This window comes from Diorhabda sublineata, chromosome 8 (assembly GCF_026230105.1).
Source record: "Diorhabda sublineata isolate icDioSubl1.1 chromosome 8, icDioSubl1.1, whole genome shotgun sequence".
Classification (NCBI taxonomy): Eukaryota; Metazoa; Arthropoda; class Insecta; order Coleoptera; family Chrysomelidae; genus Diorhabda; species Diorhabda sublineata.
Window position 1 is genome coordinate 9,207,368 of NC_079481.1, and position 16,865 is coordinate 9,224,232.

The 16,865-nt window shown below is 30.1% G+C and overlaps 3 protein-coding genes across 8 annotated transcripts in view; 2 read left to right on the forward strand and 1 right to left on the reverse strand.

Annotated features, from left to right (window-relative positions):
- The window catches only part of LOC130447970 (probable G-protein coupled receptor CG31760), a 76,031-nt gene that overhangs the window by 4,798 nt on the left and 54,368 nt on the right, over positions 1-16,865 (reverse strand). For 3 of the 5 annotated variants that reach the window (XM_056785055.1, XM_056785057.1, XM_056785056.1), the window contains 3 exons: positions 8,573-8,686; positions 8,330-8,516; positions 1,842-2,265 (listed from right to left, as the gene is read on the reverse strand). In XM_056785055.1, coding sequence (XP_056641033.1) covers positions 1,842-2,265; positions 8,330-8,516; positions 8,573-8,668 — 707 coding nt within the window. In that variant the 5' untranslated portion in view covers positions 8,669-8,686. Of the gene's footprint in view, positions 1-1,841; positions 2,266-2,482; positions 2,528-8,329; positions 8,517-8,572; positions 8,687-16,865 lie in introns of those variants that run through there. The other 2 variants (XM_056785058.1, XM_056785059.1) reach the window with 2 other exon arrangements.
- Positions 305-1,815, forward strand: LOC130447976 (fumarylacetoacetate hydrolase domain-containing protein 2-like). Of its 2 annotated transcripts, none has more exons than XM_056785068.1 (4): positions 305-604; positions 674-890; positions 1,218-1,546; positions 1,646-1,815. In XM_056785068.1, exons 1-4 carry the CDS (start codon positions 396-398, stop codon positions 1,794-1,796), a joined length of 906 nt encoding a protein of 301 aa, XP_056641046.1. In that variant the 5' UTR covers positions 305-395; the 3' UTR covers positions 1,797-1,815. The 2 variants fall into 2 exon arrangements, with proteins under 2 accessions (XP_056641046.1, XP_056641047.1); XM_056785069.1 differs by having other exon boundaries at positions 352-604; positions 1,632-1,815.
- On the forward strand, positions 2,818-6,562 carry LOC130447974 (uncharacterized). Its single transcript, XM_056785062.1, is given in 5 exon segments — positions 2,818-3,024; positions 4,233-4,360; positions 4,413-5,056; positions 5,110-5,293; positions 5,940-6,562. Coding segments are annotated over 4 exon segments (1,533 nt in total). The 5' UTR covers positions 2,818-3,024; the 3' UTR covers positions 6,517-6,562.

Consider the following 16,865-nt stretch of genomic DNA (forward strand, 5'->3'; position numbering starts at 1 on the left):
TACATAAAAAAATTTATGAAATAAAAAAGTAGAAATGAATATTATTTTTCAAATCTACGCAAATTAGGATTTTTAAAATGAAAAGTTAAAAAAAAGTTTCTACTAATATTAGTTTCGTTTGAGTTTGACGTATTGTACGAGGATGAACGAAAAATTTTTTTTGGGGAATTTTAATTATTTCTAAGAAATATTGATAATACATTTCGTATATTGGTTTTGTAATAACATTCAAATTAACATCAAGGTCTAATCGAGAATATTTTGTTTTTGTTACCATTAAATAAAAAATAGATAAAATTAAGATAAGTAATTATCGCGTTAATTATTCAACATATTTAGTATTTAAATATTTGCAAGATTTTCTATATAAAAGTTGTTGGAGATATTTTGAATAGATGAATTTGTGTCGAAATTTTAATAGACGTGTGGGTAATAATTTGATAAATATGAGAATAGTACAATTCAAATTGGAGGACGAAAAAACTAGAATAGGTATCGTAAACGGTAATAACGTTATAGACGTTAATGCAAACGACTCGACTATACCAAATTCATTAGTAGATTTCTTAAATCAATCAGAAGACGTTTTGGGGAAACTAAAAAAGTGAGTAAAATTACATTTTATCATATATATTAATAAAGAAAAAATCTTGTGAAAGTGAGTTTATTGCAGCGTTGCCGCTAACCCAAAATTACAATACGATTTATCCAAAGTGAAAATTTTATCACCGATAACTAGGCCGGATAAAATACTGGGTGTAGCTTCGAATTACAAAGATGATTGTCAGATGAGGAATATACCGTTTCCTAAAGAATTAACTGTGTTTAATAAATTCGGTTCGGTGATTATTGGTCCGAATGATCCGATTCCCAAGTCGCAAGTTACAAATGTAAGTTCAAATTTTCGAAACTATCGTTTTGATTTAGAACTATTAATATTTTTGCCAAGCCCCTGGTATACATATAGACATCACAACTTTAAATGAAGTTAACATTAGACAAAAGTTCACCCAGAAAATCGTTGTTTTCAATATTAATTATCAGTATTTAATAAATTATTTTTTGAAATAGTTACGTAAAGTTTTTACATAAGTACTTTTCATAACTTATATATGTAGGTTATGAAAAATATGACGTTTCCTAATGTCAAGTCATGTCAGTATTTGACAAGTCTGCTAAAGTTATACAAAATCGAGTCTAAAAAGTTAACATTTTAGGCACTAGATTGGGAAGTAGAATTAGTGGCGGTAATAGGGAAAAAAGCAAAAAACGTTAAAGCAAAAGACAGTATGGACTACGTTTTTGGTTACACGATGACGCAAGATTTGACAGCTAAAGATTGGGTAATGAGAAGTAACGGTCAATTATTGATGTGTAAAAATTTCGAAGGTTTCTCACCGCTAGGTCCTTGGGTAATAACAAAAGAAGAATTAGGAGATCCTTACGATGTTAAATTAAAAACGTGGGTTAACGGTCAATTAAAACAAGATGGACATTCTAGTAATATGATACATAAAATTGACGCCATCATCGAATATTTTTCAAGGTATTTAGTTTCTTTTTTGATCTTTATCAAAATGTTTTATAAAAAACATAAAAAAAAAGTGTAAAAAGCAAAAATTTGAAAATAGTTATTATATTTTAGTGTTATGACTTTACTTCCTGGGGATATTATTTTAACTGGAACACCTTTTGGAGTAGGTGCTAGTCAAATACCGCCACAATATTTACAAAAAGGAGATTTATTAGAAACCGAAATAGATAAAATCGGAAAAATGTTTCATCGAATAGTATGAATAAATATTTGAATTGTAATTTGAATATTTCGAAAATTTTCTCACCCTCTTCTTCCTGGCGGTGGTATCGGAACGCTATAAGAAACGATCCATTTTCTATTCGAACATGAATAATAAGGAAACGTCCACCATCCTTTATACGCTACGTTCGGAGGACTTTCGATGAATTTCGGAGATCGAACACCCGGACTAGAATCGGCGTCTTCGTACCTAAATATATATCTGATTATATACCAAACACCAATATTTTGAGACACTATTACGTACCAAGGATATTCGGAGTTAGGTCTTTGTCCAATTTCCATTCCAGTATCTGATATTTTTTTCGGTTCGCCGATATCGGAGATTTGTTTTTGCCACCAAGCGCAATTGACTATTGATCCCGTGGAGGCGTTTATAGCTAAAATACGACTCGATAATACTGATTTATCGGTTACGATGAGATTCTTGGAGATGGCATCCTGCAAACCTGTAATTTTCGACGCCACTGGTATTATAATTGTTAGAAGCGCAAAACTTTGCTAGTTTATGTAGTGAATAGCACAGCTGATCAATTATTGAATAAAAAAGAGATGCTTTAATAGCAATTTAATTAAGACGTTATAGTATTACTGAGAATATTGATTTTCTATGAAATACAGCGTACAACAAAAATTGTTCAATATTTAAAAACCTTTTTCACCTACTCGCTCTTCAAAAACTAAAAGTTCAGCATTTGCGTGAATAAAATCGCGAAATGATGACGTTGTATGTACCAGGTGGATCAAGACTACGAAAAATCGACGTTATTTCCTTATAATCTGAGAAAATTGAAGTTAAATTTCGGAATAAACATTTTTAGATGTATATATTGATGAAACCACTGACAGTGATTAGATTTGTACTTGAATTTTTTACTTCAACTTAAGACAAATGTAATTGACTAAATTTCGGACACAGTACAGGCTTGGCCTATTCGTTTAAAGCGTACATATTATAGATATCATGAATTGTTAGGCTGATAAAAATTATTTTGATTAATCATAACGAATTTACGTAGATATATAAATTGATAGCATCCTTATCTGATTAAGTACATATTTAGTATAGTTTATACGCAGTCACGCCTGCTTTAATTTACGAACATTATCGGCCGTGCGTTTAATATGAACATGTGTTTCAATTTTAGTGGATTTTGTGTTATAATATACGATGTGCGTGCTTAATAATAATATTTCGAACTTGTAAAGTAAGTAGAAATTAAAATTTTACATTACAATTTAATATATAAGAAGTTAATACCTAACACAAACGCATGTCATTTTTCTCGAGTCAAATAATTCAATTGTCAAACTTATTTGACGTTTGACGGATTGAATTAGTGAGGTTAGAAGAGGCTATCAAAAGAACGCTTATGCGGTGTCAGTTTCTACGTCGTGTATAAATTTAAATTACGAAAAATACCTAAACAGATCCTGAAGTGGACACCACAAGTTGAGGTGAAGACACAGGTAACGAAATACAAGAAAAATAACTAGTAGAATACCGGAAGACGTTGTAAAACGTAATATTTTCATTATTGTTTACAATAAATCAGATTATGTATTGTACGAAAAAAAAATGGGGCTAAAGAGATAAAACTCGTATTAATTCATCCATAAAAATAGGTATGACTGTAATAATCCTCAAAATAAATAAAAAAATTATTATCTACATTAGATATAATAATATATTGTTATTGATAACACGATAAATTAATGCATCTCAAAGTTTTAAAAAACTAATCTACCCGTATAGATAAAAAAACTAAACAATCGATCGATAAATTGACTGTGGCACCATAAATCCTCGTAACAAAGGTTTCAAAAGCATTACGATGATTGTTAATGATCTCTCATCATCTGAATCGCTATTAACTCAATTCCTCCCCTTCGAATGCTAGTAATCACCCCGAAAACCTCCCTTATATTCCTCGACAATTACCCTATCGTTGTTAGGTGAAACTACCCTCATTGAGCGGTTTTTTTCGTAACTTGACGAACCGGTTCAGCTGTCAAATAGCTGTCAATATTCTACGAAGAATTATTCGTTTGTCGAATCAGATAAATTTACTAAAACCCCAAAACATTTTCTAATTAACAGTCTGAATCTAAATCTACAAAAGTTTGGTTCAAAATTTCGAAAAAAATTTGCCTACAATCATTAAAAATACCAGAGACTGTTGTGCTTAATTAACTTTAAAATTTTTTGTTTTTATATTGATAATTTGATTCTAGAACTTTTTCATTCCCGTATTTTATTCCAAAACGTGATGATGGAACAGCGTCTGACACTGACTTCCTAGTGAACTGGAAGATGTTTTCGTTTATTTCAGAAACGGTTTAATGTGGAATGTTAAAAGCTATGACAAAATCTGTAAATGTTGATATTGAAATTCGTTTAAAACGTGATTTTCAGATGAATATAAGACCTCCGACAATTCCATTTTCCATTTTAAGAGAATTACGTTGTCGTAATTGTCAAAATGTCGTCAGCTGCGGACCGGTTTACGTCATCCCGGACGGGGAAAATGTCTTGTGCGGAAGGTGGGTTTGAAAATGTTTTCATTTCATATTTGATTTAACGAAATTATTTCAGATGCAAAAATTTCGCGAAAAATATTTATCGCAACACATCTTTCGAAGCTTTAGCTTCGATGTTTCTATATCCTTGTCGATATTGGGAGGATCATTGTCCGAGGATTTTACGTTGGGACGAATGTTTCGATCATGAAGAGAAATGTTCGTACAACGGCGGATGCGGGTTGTTTTGGAGACACCCTAGGGCTTATTTGAAAGGAAAAAGGGAGATGCCTTTCGGCGGTGAGTGTTTCGATCTAAAATATTAAAAATAAATAATCAATTGTTATAATTATATAGATCTTCGACTTATTCCAATACCAGAAAGGCTTCTGGAAGATATAAAATGTTTCCAATGCCAAGGTTATTTATCTTGCGATCCAGTTTTTATCAGAAGTGACGGTAGAAATATCTGTCATCGTTGTGTACATTCGAACGGAACGCCTAAGGATTGCGTCAGGAATACTGCGTACGAAACGTTGTCAAATATCATCGTTTTTCCGTGCGTTTTTAGAAATAGGGGATGTCCGACGCGTTTAAAATTCGGTACAGATCTATGGCATCACGAGGCAGATTGTTCGTACAATCAAATGTTCAAGAAACAACACAGCGATAACGGTAAGCGGAAGGGTGTTATTGAAACTCATTCCGGACATATTTACGGTAAGGGTTGTTAAAACGATGCTAAGAATCTTAATAAACTTTAATTTTTTTAGGTACTATAACGCCTAATTACGCCCCGTTTTCTCGACCACCTTCCAATACAGAATTCGATATCAATCGACAATTATTACAATCTTTGAAAAAACAACAAGAAAGAAAAATGATTAGGGCCGAAGAAATCGGTTCTAATATAACGAAATATAGTTCAGAAGATGGATCAGACATAAGTTCCGTTAGGTACGAAAAATGTTTTTTTTTTATATATATTACAAGGGGTGTTTCAAAAGTAGTATTAAATTAACATTTAATCTTGATACGAAAGCTTGATTATTTGTGAAACACCCTTTATGTATTACGTAACAGTTCAATGTCAATTTCGTGTTTATACAAAATTTTTTTTAGCTACAATGCCTTATGTGCGCAGGGATTTTCCCTACTTAATATTCATTGGACATTATGTTTGGTTTCAAAACACATGAATAATGTACATTTTTGACGCTATATAAATATATATATATATATATATATATATATATATATATATATATATATATATATACATGGCAATCACCATTCGATATTATATAGATTGCACGAGGACAGTTCAAAAAGTTCGTGATTGAATAAAATAAAGTTGTAAAAAATCTTACGCCCCTTGTCAACCGATCGATATTAACATCCGTAAGGTTAGCAAGTTTATAAGTAATGATTAGTTTCGACGTTATTACGTTTAATTAGGGTGGTATAACAATCTCGTTCGAGTTTGAAACCCGAACTGAAGACGTCGCTATTTGTTTAATATATTTCAAAATTCCTACCGTAATAATAATAGAATTAAAAAAAAAAAAAAATTATTGAGTATTTATTTTATTTTAATTTTTAGATACGACGAACCCGATTCGAAGATGTACAATTTACAACCCCCACAAACTGCGTTAACCCCATCATCGGAGGAATTAAGTGTGAAATCGCCGGTTTTTTTAAATTCCCCAAAGGATTTTCTACATTTTGATTACACGAATATCAGCAATATAAAAAATATAAAAGACAATTATTATCAAAATATATCGGCGCCAAAAGAAAACGGAGACGGTATGAATTTTCAGCCGGAATTGACCGAGGAAAATTACAGGGGTACCAGTCAAAAAGGTTACCCGGAAACTATGAGACCGCCTTCTATATTAAAAAGTCCTTTACAAGAATTGGATTATAATCCTTTGAACGGACAAACTCCGATATACATAAATCCTTACGGTCAAGGATTGATACCTAAACCGACTGTCAAAGGCGTCGTTAGAACTGATAGTTTATCGAGTAATAGAGAATTGATACAGGAATTGAGGGTGAGACAGAACAAAATGAAAACGAACGAAAAGAAGGAAACGGATAGTCCTTACAAGGAATGTAATAATTTAGAGGAAATTTTACAAGTACACGATACTTTTAGTGTTAAAAATTGATTTATTTGTTGTTTGTTTATAAATATAAGCACTGGGTATAAATAAACAGTTTTTTAATGATTTCTAGTTCAATTGGCATCATCGTGAAGAAGTTTTCTTTTTAATTTTGTTCCATATTTAGAGATACGAGTATGGCTTATCGATTTACGGCGTTAAACTCGATTTTTTTCTCAAATGAACGCTTCGTTAGGATTTGATACAAAAATTGAGATACGGATTTTAAAAATAAACAAGCAACGACTAAAAACAAATTATTATTGATTTAATTTAACGGAATTTAATCGGTTAATAGTTATTTGTATGTCAAGAACTGAAAGTGCTATTTGGACGAGTCTGTAGTACTTCAACCGCGGCGTACACAACATTTTTTAAACGACGCATACGATCCAAAACTTTTTCAATTACACTGAGAAAAGAAAATAAATAATAGAGAATTATGATCATCGAGAATGTAGAACTTTTCCAGATTTTAGATTTTTCTGAAAAATAAGCGAACACTTCGTTTTCCTTTGGGTTTTTCGCCTTTTTCTGTTGACACCACTTCATAAAGAGCACGTACTGTTTTTCGAACCTTCTTTTAAATCATCGTTCGACAAAACTTCGGATAAAACAAATAATTTCAGAAAATTAAAAATTTAAGGTTATGCAAAACCATCGAAGTGAAACTGTCAACGTTGAAGTGGCTACTCCAGAGCGCTCCAAAAGTGTTTTGCGGTACTGTCACTTTCACTACATGGAACACTCAAAACGCAACTTTCAGTATGCACAGCGAGCAGAGTTGGTTTGAGCCTAATGGTAACCTTGGAATCAAAGTTAAAATTTTTAATGGATTCCTACGACTGCGTTTTTCGCAGAAAACACCACTGAAACCAACGCTTGGATCGATAAACATTATTTTGACTATACCAAAGGAAAACTAAGCGTTGAAAAATGGTATGAAAAGTTTAAACGAGGAGGAAATGATTATCGAGGACGATAAACACGCCAAAAACTCACTCACAATCGACCAAAAATAACAAATTAATGATTTGCAGTCGTACAATTGATTTTAGAAAGTCGTTTGACAAAGTTGAAGCATTATTTTATATATATAATATGTTAAAAAAGAAAAAGCCATAAACAACGAAAATTATGTACAATTATTGGATCAAATCGCCCCCTATTGAAGAAAAAGACAACATTGCATGAATTGTTTCAGCATTTTCCGACTTTTCATATCTCAAAGCTGGACTTAATTTCTACCAATGAAGATATTAACGCCGAAACTGTAAAACGTACTACAAAAATGGTAAATTTAGGTAGGAAACTTTTCAGAATACCCTCGTATGTATAGCTAAAGTAATAAACACCTACATTTTTGGTATTTTGAGAAATTGATAGATTTCTTCTACTATCTCATATTTTTTCGTGAAACTTCGACTTTTTTGAGTCAAAGGATAACCAGAAATCACAGGGTGGATCTTAAACTTTCGTAAGGGTAGTTTGCGCCAGATTTAGACTATCTACGAGAGATGTATGGGGTTTTTATCGATCCATAGAAGATTGTGGTATGTTGCAAAGTGAAGATTTATATAATAAAATAACTAGTTCGTTGAATTTTTAATCCTGATGAATTCCCTACGAAGTCTTTCAGAAATCGTTTTGTAAAGATAAGAGTTAAAGCTGCGACGAATCGATTCACTCAAAAGCACAATAAAAAAGGATATTAAAGGAAGATCCGATAAAAATGTCATCATATTATTGAAATTTCCATATTATTCTCTCGAAAATTCGAAAATAAGTTTTTAACAATGAAATATAGTTCGGTATTTACCGTTATGATGAGCCACGCCTAAATCTTGCAACAATGTAGCTGCTAAATCAGCTTTCTGTCGAACAGATTCGAATTTGAGGGTATCCAAAGGTACCGTAAGGGATTTAAATTGTTTTTTGTTACAAAAATCTCCTAAACTAGCGATCGCTACGTCGTGTATGTCCTGTAAACTCGATTCGATGTCCTTCTGTAACAAAGAATATTTGTAAACAATTGGACTTTATGAATATTTAATGAGTTTACTTTTCTGACGTGTGCGTTTCCTCCTCCAAGAACGAAATTGATCAATATGGTGGTTGTTAACGTATAACTTTTCCAGGATAAATCCTTTTTCCCCATCACGCATCCTCATTGATTCTGTAAAAAATGAAAAAAAAACTTTTGATGTTTATGTACTACATTATCAAAGCACAAATAATCATTCGAGTTATGAAATACGATAATTTATCATTTTTATTTTTATCTATTCTCGGTTATTACCCGTATTTCCGGATCAAAGAGGAAAATTTGTATCACAAAACACCTAACGCTAACCAAATAGATAAAAAGTGATGTACATTATATAAGTTTCAAAATCTCTGCCAGATTTCAAAATTTGTATAAACATTAGGGAAATATTAAATATTATTTTGTTATCGATTGTTTTAGTTCAATAATGCGAAAAATATACAAGATGTTTTACTAAAAGGTGACCTCTGAGTTTTATGAATAGAAAATTTTCAAAATCGAAAAAGAAGAATGTTTATACGTTTTTTACGATTTTGCCGAAACTATAGGCAATTTTATAATGAATATTTACTTTTAAAAAGTTATTTTCAATACTACTTGGTACAAACCGTGTAACTAACGCCCTCTATGAAAGTTGAACTTTCTTTTTCCAAAAAATTAAGCATATATTCCTCACTACATTAGAATGTTGCTTGAATTTTTTCTTAACATATTCATAGTACTTTTTTTAGTACAAAATGCGTATCGCCATCATTTTTGAAAAAATTCTAACACATCAATTTGAAAAGATAGTTTTTAAAGACAAACATCGAAAAACACAATCTCTGAACTGACGATTTATTTTTGTGAAAGACAATATCTAAACACATATGACACTATGTTTTTAAAAAAGTACAGTCTCCGAAGATAAATGACTCCTTGTTTTTAATAAAAACAGTATCTAACTACAAATAACAGTTTGGTTTTTAAAAATTACTGCCTCTGAAAACAAATGATTATTTGTTTTCGAAAAAATGTACATCTACAAACATACGACAATTTGTTTTTGATTAAAAATGTATCTAAAGACAAATGACAGTGTGTTTTCGAAAAAATATACATCTTCCGACATACCACAGTTTGTTTTTGAAAAAGACAGTCTCTACAGACAAAAGACAGTGTGTTTTCGAAAAAATATACATCTTCAGACATACCACAATTTGTTTTTGAAAAAGAAAGTCTCTAAAGACAAATGACAATGTGTTTTCGAGAAAATATACATCTTAAGACATACGACAGTTTGTTTAAAAAAAAGTCTCTAAAGAAAAATGACAATGTGTTTACGAAAAAATATACATCTTCAGACATACGACAGTTTGTTTTCGAAAAAAACGTCTCTAAAGACAAATGACAGTGTTTGTTTGTTTGTTTGTTTGCTTATAAAAAAAGTCTCTAAAGTAAAATGACAGTGAGTTTACGAAAAAATTTACATCTTCATACATACGACAATTTTTTTTTTAAAAAAGACAGTCTCTAAAGATAAAAGACAGTGTATTTTTGAAAAAAAATACATCTTCAGACATACGACAGTTTGTTTTTGAAAAAAACCGTCTCTAAAGACAAATGACAGTGTGTTTTCGAAAAAATATACACCTACAGACATACCACAGTTTGTTTTTGAAAAAGAAAGTCTCTAAAGACAAAAGACAGTGTGTTTTCGAAAAAATATACATCTTCCGACATACCACAGTTTGTTTTTGAAAAAGACAGTCTCTACAGACAAAAGACAGTGTGTTTTCGAAAAAATATACACCTACAGACATACCACAATTTGTTTTTGAAAAAGAAAGTCTCTAAAGACAAATGACAATGTGTTTTCGAGAAAATATACATCTTAAGACATACGACAGTTTGTTTAAAAAAAAGTCTCTAAAGAAAAATGACAATGTGTTTACGAAAAAATATACATCTTCAGACATACGACAGTTTGTTTTCGAAAAAAACGTCTCTAAAGACAAATGACAGTGTTTGTTTGTTTGTTTGTTTGCTTATAAAAAAAGTCTCTAAAGTAAAATGACAGTGAGTTTACGAAAAAATTTACATCTTCATACATACGACAATTTTTTTTTTAAAAAAGACAGTCTCTAAAGATAAAAGACAGTGTATTTTTGAAAAAAAATACATCTTCAGACATACGACAGTTTGTTTTTGAAAAAAACCGTCTCTAAAGACAAATGACAGTGTGTTTTCGAAAAAATATACACCTACAGACATACCACAGTTTGTTTTTGAAAAAGAAAGTCTCTAAAGACAAATGACAGTGTGTTTTCGAAAAAATATACATCTTCCGACATACCACAGTTTGTTTTTGAAAAAGACAGTCTCTACAGACAAAAGACAGTGTGTTTTCGAAAAAATATACACCTACAGACATACCACAATTTGTTTTTGAAAAAGAAAGTCTCTAAAGACAAATGACAATGTGTTTTCGAGAAAATATACATCTTAAGACATACGACAGTTTGTTTAAAAAAAAGTCTCTAAAGAAAAATGACAATGTGTTTACGAAAAAATATACATCTTCAGACATACGACAGTTTGTTTTCGAAAAAAACGTCTCTAAAGACAAATGACAGTGTTTGTTTGTTTGTTTGTTTGCTTATAAAAAAAGTCTCTAAAGTAAAATGACAGTGAGTTTACGAAAAAATTTACATCTTCATACATACGACAATTTTTTTTTTAAAAAAGACAGTCTCTAAAGATAAAAGACAGTGTATTTTTGAAAAAAAATACATCTTCAGACATACGACAGTTTGTTTTTGAAAAAAACCGTCTCTAAAGACAAATGACAGTGTGTTTTCGAAAAAATATACACCTACAGACATACCACAGTTTGTTTTTGAAAAAGAAAGTCTCTAAAGACAAAAGACAGTGTGTTTTCGAAAAAATTTACATTTTCATACATACGACAGTTTGTTTTTGAAAAAGACAGTCTCTAAAGATAAAAGACAGTGTATTTTTGAAAAAATATTCATCTTCAGACATATGACAGTTTGTTTTTGAAAAAGAAAGTCTCTAAAGACAAAAGACAGTGTGTTTTCGAAAAAATTTACATCTTCATACATACGACAGTTTGTTTTTGAAAAAGAAAGTCTCTAAAGATAAAAGACAGTGTATTTTTGAAAAAAAATACATCTTCAGACATACGACAGTTTGTTTTTGAAAAAGAAAGTCTCTAAAGATAAAAGACAGTGTATTTTTGAAAAAAAATACATCTTCAGACATACGACAGTTTGTTTTTGAAAAAGACAGTCTCTAAAGATAAAAGAGAGTGTATTTTTGAAAAAATATTCATCTTCAGACATATGACAGTTTGTTTTTGAAAAAGAAAGTCTCTAAAGACAAAAGACAGTGTGTTTTCGAAAAAATTTACATCTTCATACATACGACAGTTTGTTTTTGAAAAAGAAAGTCTCTAAAGATAAAAGACAGTGTATTTTTGAAAAAAAATACATCTTCAGACATACGACAGTTTGTTTTTGAAAAAAACCGTCTCTAAAGACAAATGACAGTGTGTTTTCGAAAAAATATACACCTACAGACATACCACAATTTGTTTTTGAAAAAGAAAGTCTCTAAAGATAAAAGACAGTGTATTTTTGAAAAAAAATACATCTTCAGACATACGACAGTTTGTTTTTGAAAAAAACCGTCTCTAAAGACAAATGACAGTGTGTTTTCGAAAAAATATACACCTACAGACATACCACAATTTGTTTTTGAAAAAGAAAGTCTCTAAAGACAAAAGACAGTGTGTTTTCGAAAAAATATACATCTTCAGACATACCACAGTTTGTTTTTGAAAAAGACAGTCTCTAAAGATAAAAGAGAGTGTATTTTTGAAAAAATATTCATCTTCAGACATATGACAGTTTGTTTTAAAAAAAAAGTCTCTAAAGACAAATGACAGTGTGTTTTCGAAAAAATATACATCTTCAGACATACCACAGTTTGTTTTTGAAAAAGACAGTCTCTAAAGATAAAAGAGAGTGTATTTTTGAAAAAATATTCATATTCAGACATATGACAGTTTTTTTTAAAAAAAAAGTCTCTAAAGACAAATGACAGTGTGTTTTCGAAAAAATTTACATCTTCATACATACGACAGTTTGTTTTTGAAAAAGACAGTCTCTAAAGATAAAAGAGAGTGTATTTTTGAAAAAATATTCATCTTCAGACATATGACAGTTTGTTTTTGAAAAAGAAAGTCTCTAAAGACAAAAGACAGTGTGTTTTCGAAAAAATTTACATCTTCATACATACGACAGTTTGTTTTTGAAAAAGAAAGTCTCTAAAGATAAAAGACAGTGTATTTTTGAAAAAAAATACATCTTCAGACATACGACAGTTTGTTTTTGAAAAAAACCGTCTCTAAAGACAAATGACAGTGTGTTTTCGAAAAAATATACACCTACAGACATACCACAATTTGTTTTTGAAAAAGAAAGTCTCTAAAGACAAAAGACAGTGTGTTTTCGAAAAAATATACATCTTCAGACATACCACAGTTTGTTTTTGAAAAAGACAGTCTCTAAAGATAAAAGAGAGTGTATTTTTGAAAAAATATTCATCTTCAGACATATGACAGTTTGTTTTAAAAAAAAAGTCTCTAAAGACAAATGACAGTGTGTTTTCGAAAAAATATACATCTTCAGACATACCACAGTTTGTTTTTGAAAAAGACAGTCTCTAAAGATAAAAGAGAGTGTATTTTTGAAAAAATATTCATCTTCAGACATATGACAGTTTGTTTTAAAAAAAAAGTCTCTAAAGACAAATGACAGTGTGTTTTCGAAAAAATATACATCTTCAGACATACCACAGTTTGTTTTTGAAAAAGACAGTCTCTAAAGATAAAAGAGAGTGTATTTTTGAAAAAATATTCATCTTCAGACATATGACAGTTTGTTTTAAAAAAAAAGTCTCTAAAGACAAATGACAGTGTGTTTTCGAAAAAATATACATCTTAAGACATACGACAGTTTGTTTTCGAAAAAAACGTCTCTAAAGACAAAAGACAGTGTGTTTTCGAGAAAATATACACCTACAGACATACCACAGTTTGTTTTTGAAAAAGAAAGTCTCTAAAGACAAAAGACAGTGTGTTTTCGAAAAAATTTACATCTTCATACATACGACAGTTTGTTTTTGAAAAAGACAGTCTCTAAAGATAAAAGAGAGTGTATTTTTGAAAAAATATTCATCTTCAGACATATGACAGTTTGTTTTTGAAAAAGAAAGTCTCTAAAGACAAAAGACTGTGTTTTCGAAAAAATTTACATCTTCATACATACGACAGTTTGTTTTTGAAAAAGAAAGTCTCTAAAGATAAAAGACAGTGTATTTTTGAAAAAAAATACATCTTCAGACATACGACAGTTTGTTTTTGAAAAAAACCGTCTCTAAAGACAAATGACAGTGTGTTTTCGAAAAAATATACATCTTCAGACATACCACAGTTTGTTTTTGAAAAAGACAGTCTCTAAAGACAAATGACAGTGTGTTTTCGAAAAAATATACACCTACAGACATACCACAGTTTGTTTTTGAAAAAGAAAGTCTCTAAAGACAAAAGACAGTGTGTTTTCGAAAAAATTTACATCTTCATACATACGACAGTTTGTTTTTGAAAAAGAAAGTCTCTAAAGATAAAAGACAGTGTATTTTTGAAAAAAAATACATCTTCAGACATACGACAGTTTGTTTTTGAAAAAAACCGTCTCTAAAGACAAATGACAGTGTGTTTTCGAAAAAATATACACCTACAGACATACCACAATTTGTTTTTGAAAAAGAAAGTCTCTAAAGATAAAAGACAGTGTATTTTTGAAAAAAAATACATCTTCAGACATACGACAGTTTGTTTTTGAAAAAAACCGTCTCTAAAGACAAATGACAGTGTGTTTTCGAAAAAATATACACCTACAGACATACCACAATTTGTTTTTGAAAAAGAAAGTCTCTAAAGACAAAAGACAGTGTGTTTTCGAAAAAATATACATCTTCAGACATACCACAGTTTGTTTTTGAAAAAGACAGTCTCTAAAGATAAAAGAGAGTGTATTTTTGAAAAAATATTCATCTTCAGACATATGACAGTTTGTTTTAAAAAAAAAGTCTCTAAAGACAAATGACAGTGTGTTTTCGAAAAAATATACATCTTCAGACATACCACAGTTTGTTTTTGAAAAAGACAGTCTCTAAAGATAAAAGAGAGTGTATTTTTGAAAAAATATTCATATTCAGACATATGACAGTTTTTTTTAAAAAAAAAGTCTCTAAAGACAAATGACAGTGTGTTTTCGAAAAAATTTACATCTTCATACATACGACAGTTTGTTTTTGAAAAAGACAGTCTCTAAAGATAAAAGAGAGTGTATTTTTGAAAAAATATTCATCTTCAGACATATGACAGTTTGTTTTTGAAAAAGAAAGTCTCTAAAGACAAAAGACAGTGTGTTTTCGAAAAAATTTACATCTTCATACATACGACAGTTTGTTTTTGAAAAAGAAAGTCTCTAAAGATAAAAGACAGTGTATTTTTGAAAAAAAATACATCTTCAGACATACGACAGTTTGTTTTTGAAAAAAACCGTCTCTAAAGACAAATGACAGTGTGTTTTCGAAAAAATATACACCTACAGACATACCACAATTTGTTTTTGAAAAAGAAAGTCTCTAAAGACAAAAGACAGTGTGTTTTCGAAAAAATATACATCTTCAGACATACCACAGTTTGTTTTTGAAAAAGACAGTCTCTAAAGATAAAAGAGAGTGTATTTTTGAAAAAATATTCATCTTCAGACATATGACAGTTTGTTTTTGAAAAAGAAAGTCTCTAAAGACAAAAGACTGTGTTTTCGAAAAAATTTACATCTTCATACATACGACAGTTTGTTTTTGAAAAAGAAAGTCTCTAAAGATAAAAGACAGTGTATTTTTGAAAAAAAATACATCTTCAGACATACGACAGTTTGTTTTTGAAAAAAACCGTCTCTAAAGACAAATGACAGTGTGTTTTCGAAAAAATATACATCTTCAGACATACCACAGTTTGTTTTTGAAAAAGACAGTCTCTAAAGACAAATGACAGTGTGTTTTCGAAAAAATATACACCTACAGACATACCACAGTTTGTTTTTGAAAAAGAAAGTCTCTAAAGACAAAAGACAGTGTGTTTTCGAAAAAATATACATCTTCAGACATACCACAGTTTGTTTTTGAAAAAAACCGTCTCTAAAGACAAATGACAGTGTGTTTTCGAAAAAATATACACCTACAGACATACCACAGTTTGTTTTTGAAAAAGAAAGTCTCTAAAGACAAAAGACAGTGTATTTTTGAAAAAAAATACATCTTCAGACATACGACAGTTTGTTTTTGAAAAAAACCGTCTCTAAAGACAAATGACAGTGTGTTTTCGAAAAAATATACATCTTCAGACATACGACAGTTTGTTTTTGAAAAAAACCGTCTCTAAAGACAAATGACAGTGTGTTTTCGAAAAAATATACACCTACAGACATACCACAGTTTGTTTTTGAAAAAGAAAGTCTCTAAAGACAAAAGACAGTGTGTTTTCGAAAAAATATACATCTTCAGACATACCACAGTTTGTTTTTGAAAAAGACAGTCTCTAAAGATAAAAGAGAGTGTATTTTTGAAAAAATATTCATCTTCAGACATATGACAGTTTGTTTAAAAAAAAAAGTCTCTAAAGACAAATGACAGTGTGTTTTCGAAAAAATATACATCTTAAGACATACGACAGTTTGTTTTCGAAAAAAACGTCTCTAAAGACAAAAGACAGTGTGTTTTCGAGAAAATATACATCTTCAGACATACAGTTTGTTTTTGAAAAAGAAAGTCTCTAAAGACAAAAGACAGTGTGTTTTCGAAAAAATATACATCTACAGACATACGACAGTTTGTTTTCGAAAAAAAAAACGTCTCTAAAGACAAATGACAGTGTGTTTTCGAAAAAATATACATCTTAAGACATACGACAGTTTGTTTTCGAAAAAAAAACGTCTCTAAAGACAAATGACAGTGTTTGTTTGTTTGTTTGTTTTTTTAAAAAAGTCTCTAAAGAAAAATGACAGTGTGTTTTCGAAAAAATATACATCTTAAGACATATGACAGTTTGTTTTCGAAAAAAAAAACGTCTCTAAAGACAAATGACAGTGTGTTTTCGAAAAAATATACATCTTAAGACATATGACAGTTTGTTTTCGAAAAAAACGTCTCTAAAGACAAAAGACAGTGTGTT

What these genes read in the sequence shown, in the direction of transcription:
- LOC130447976 (XM_056785068.1), top strand. Translation starts at nt 396, where the DNA reads ATGAATTTGTGTCGAAATTTTAATAGACGTGTGGGTAATAATTTGATA. An exon ending in GTTTTGGGGAAACTAAAAAA is followed by an intron (nt 605 to 673) that starts GTGAGTAAAATT and finishes AGTTTATTGCAG; the next exon opens with CGTTGCCGCTAACCCAAAAT. An exon ending in CCAAGTCGCAAGTTACAAAT is followed by an intron (nt 891 to 1,217) that starts GTAAGTTCAAAT and finishes TTAACATTTTAG; the next exon opens with GCACTAGATTGGGAAGTAGA.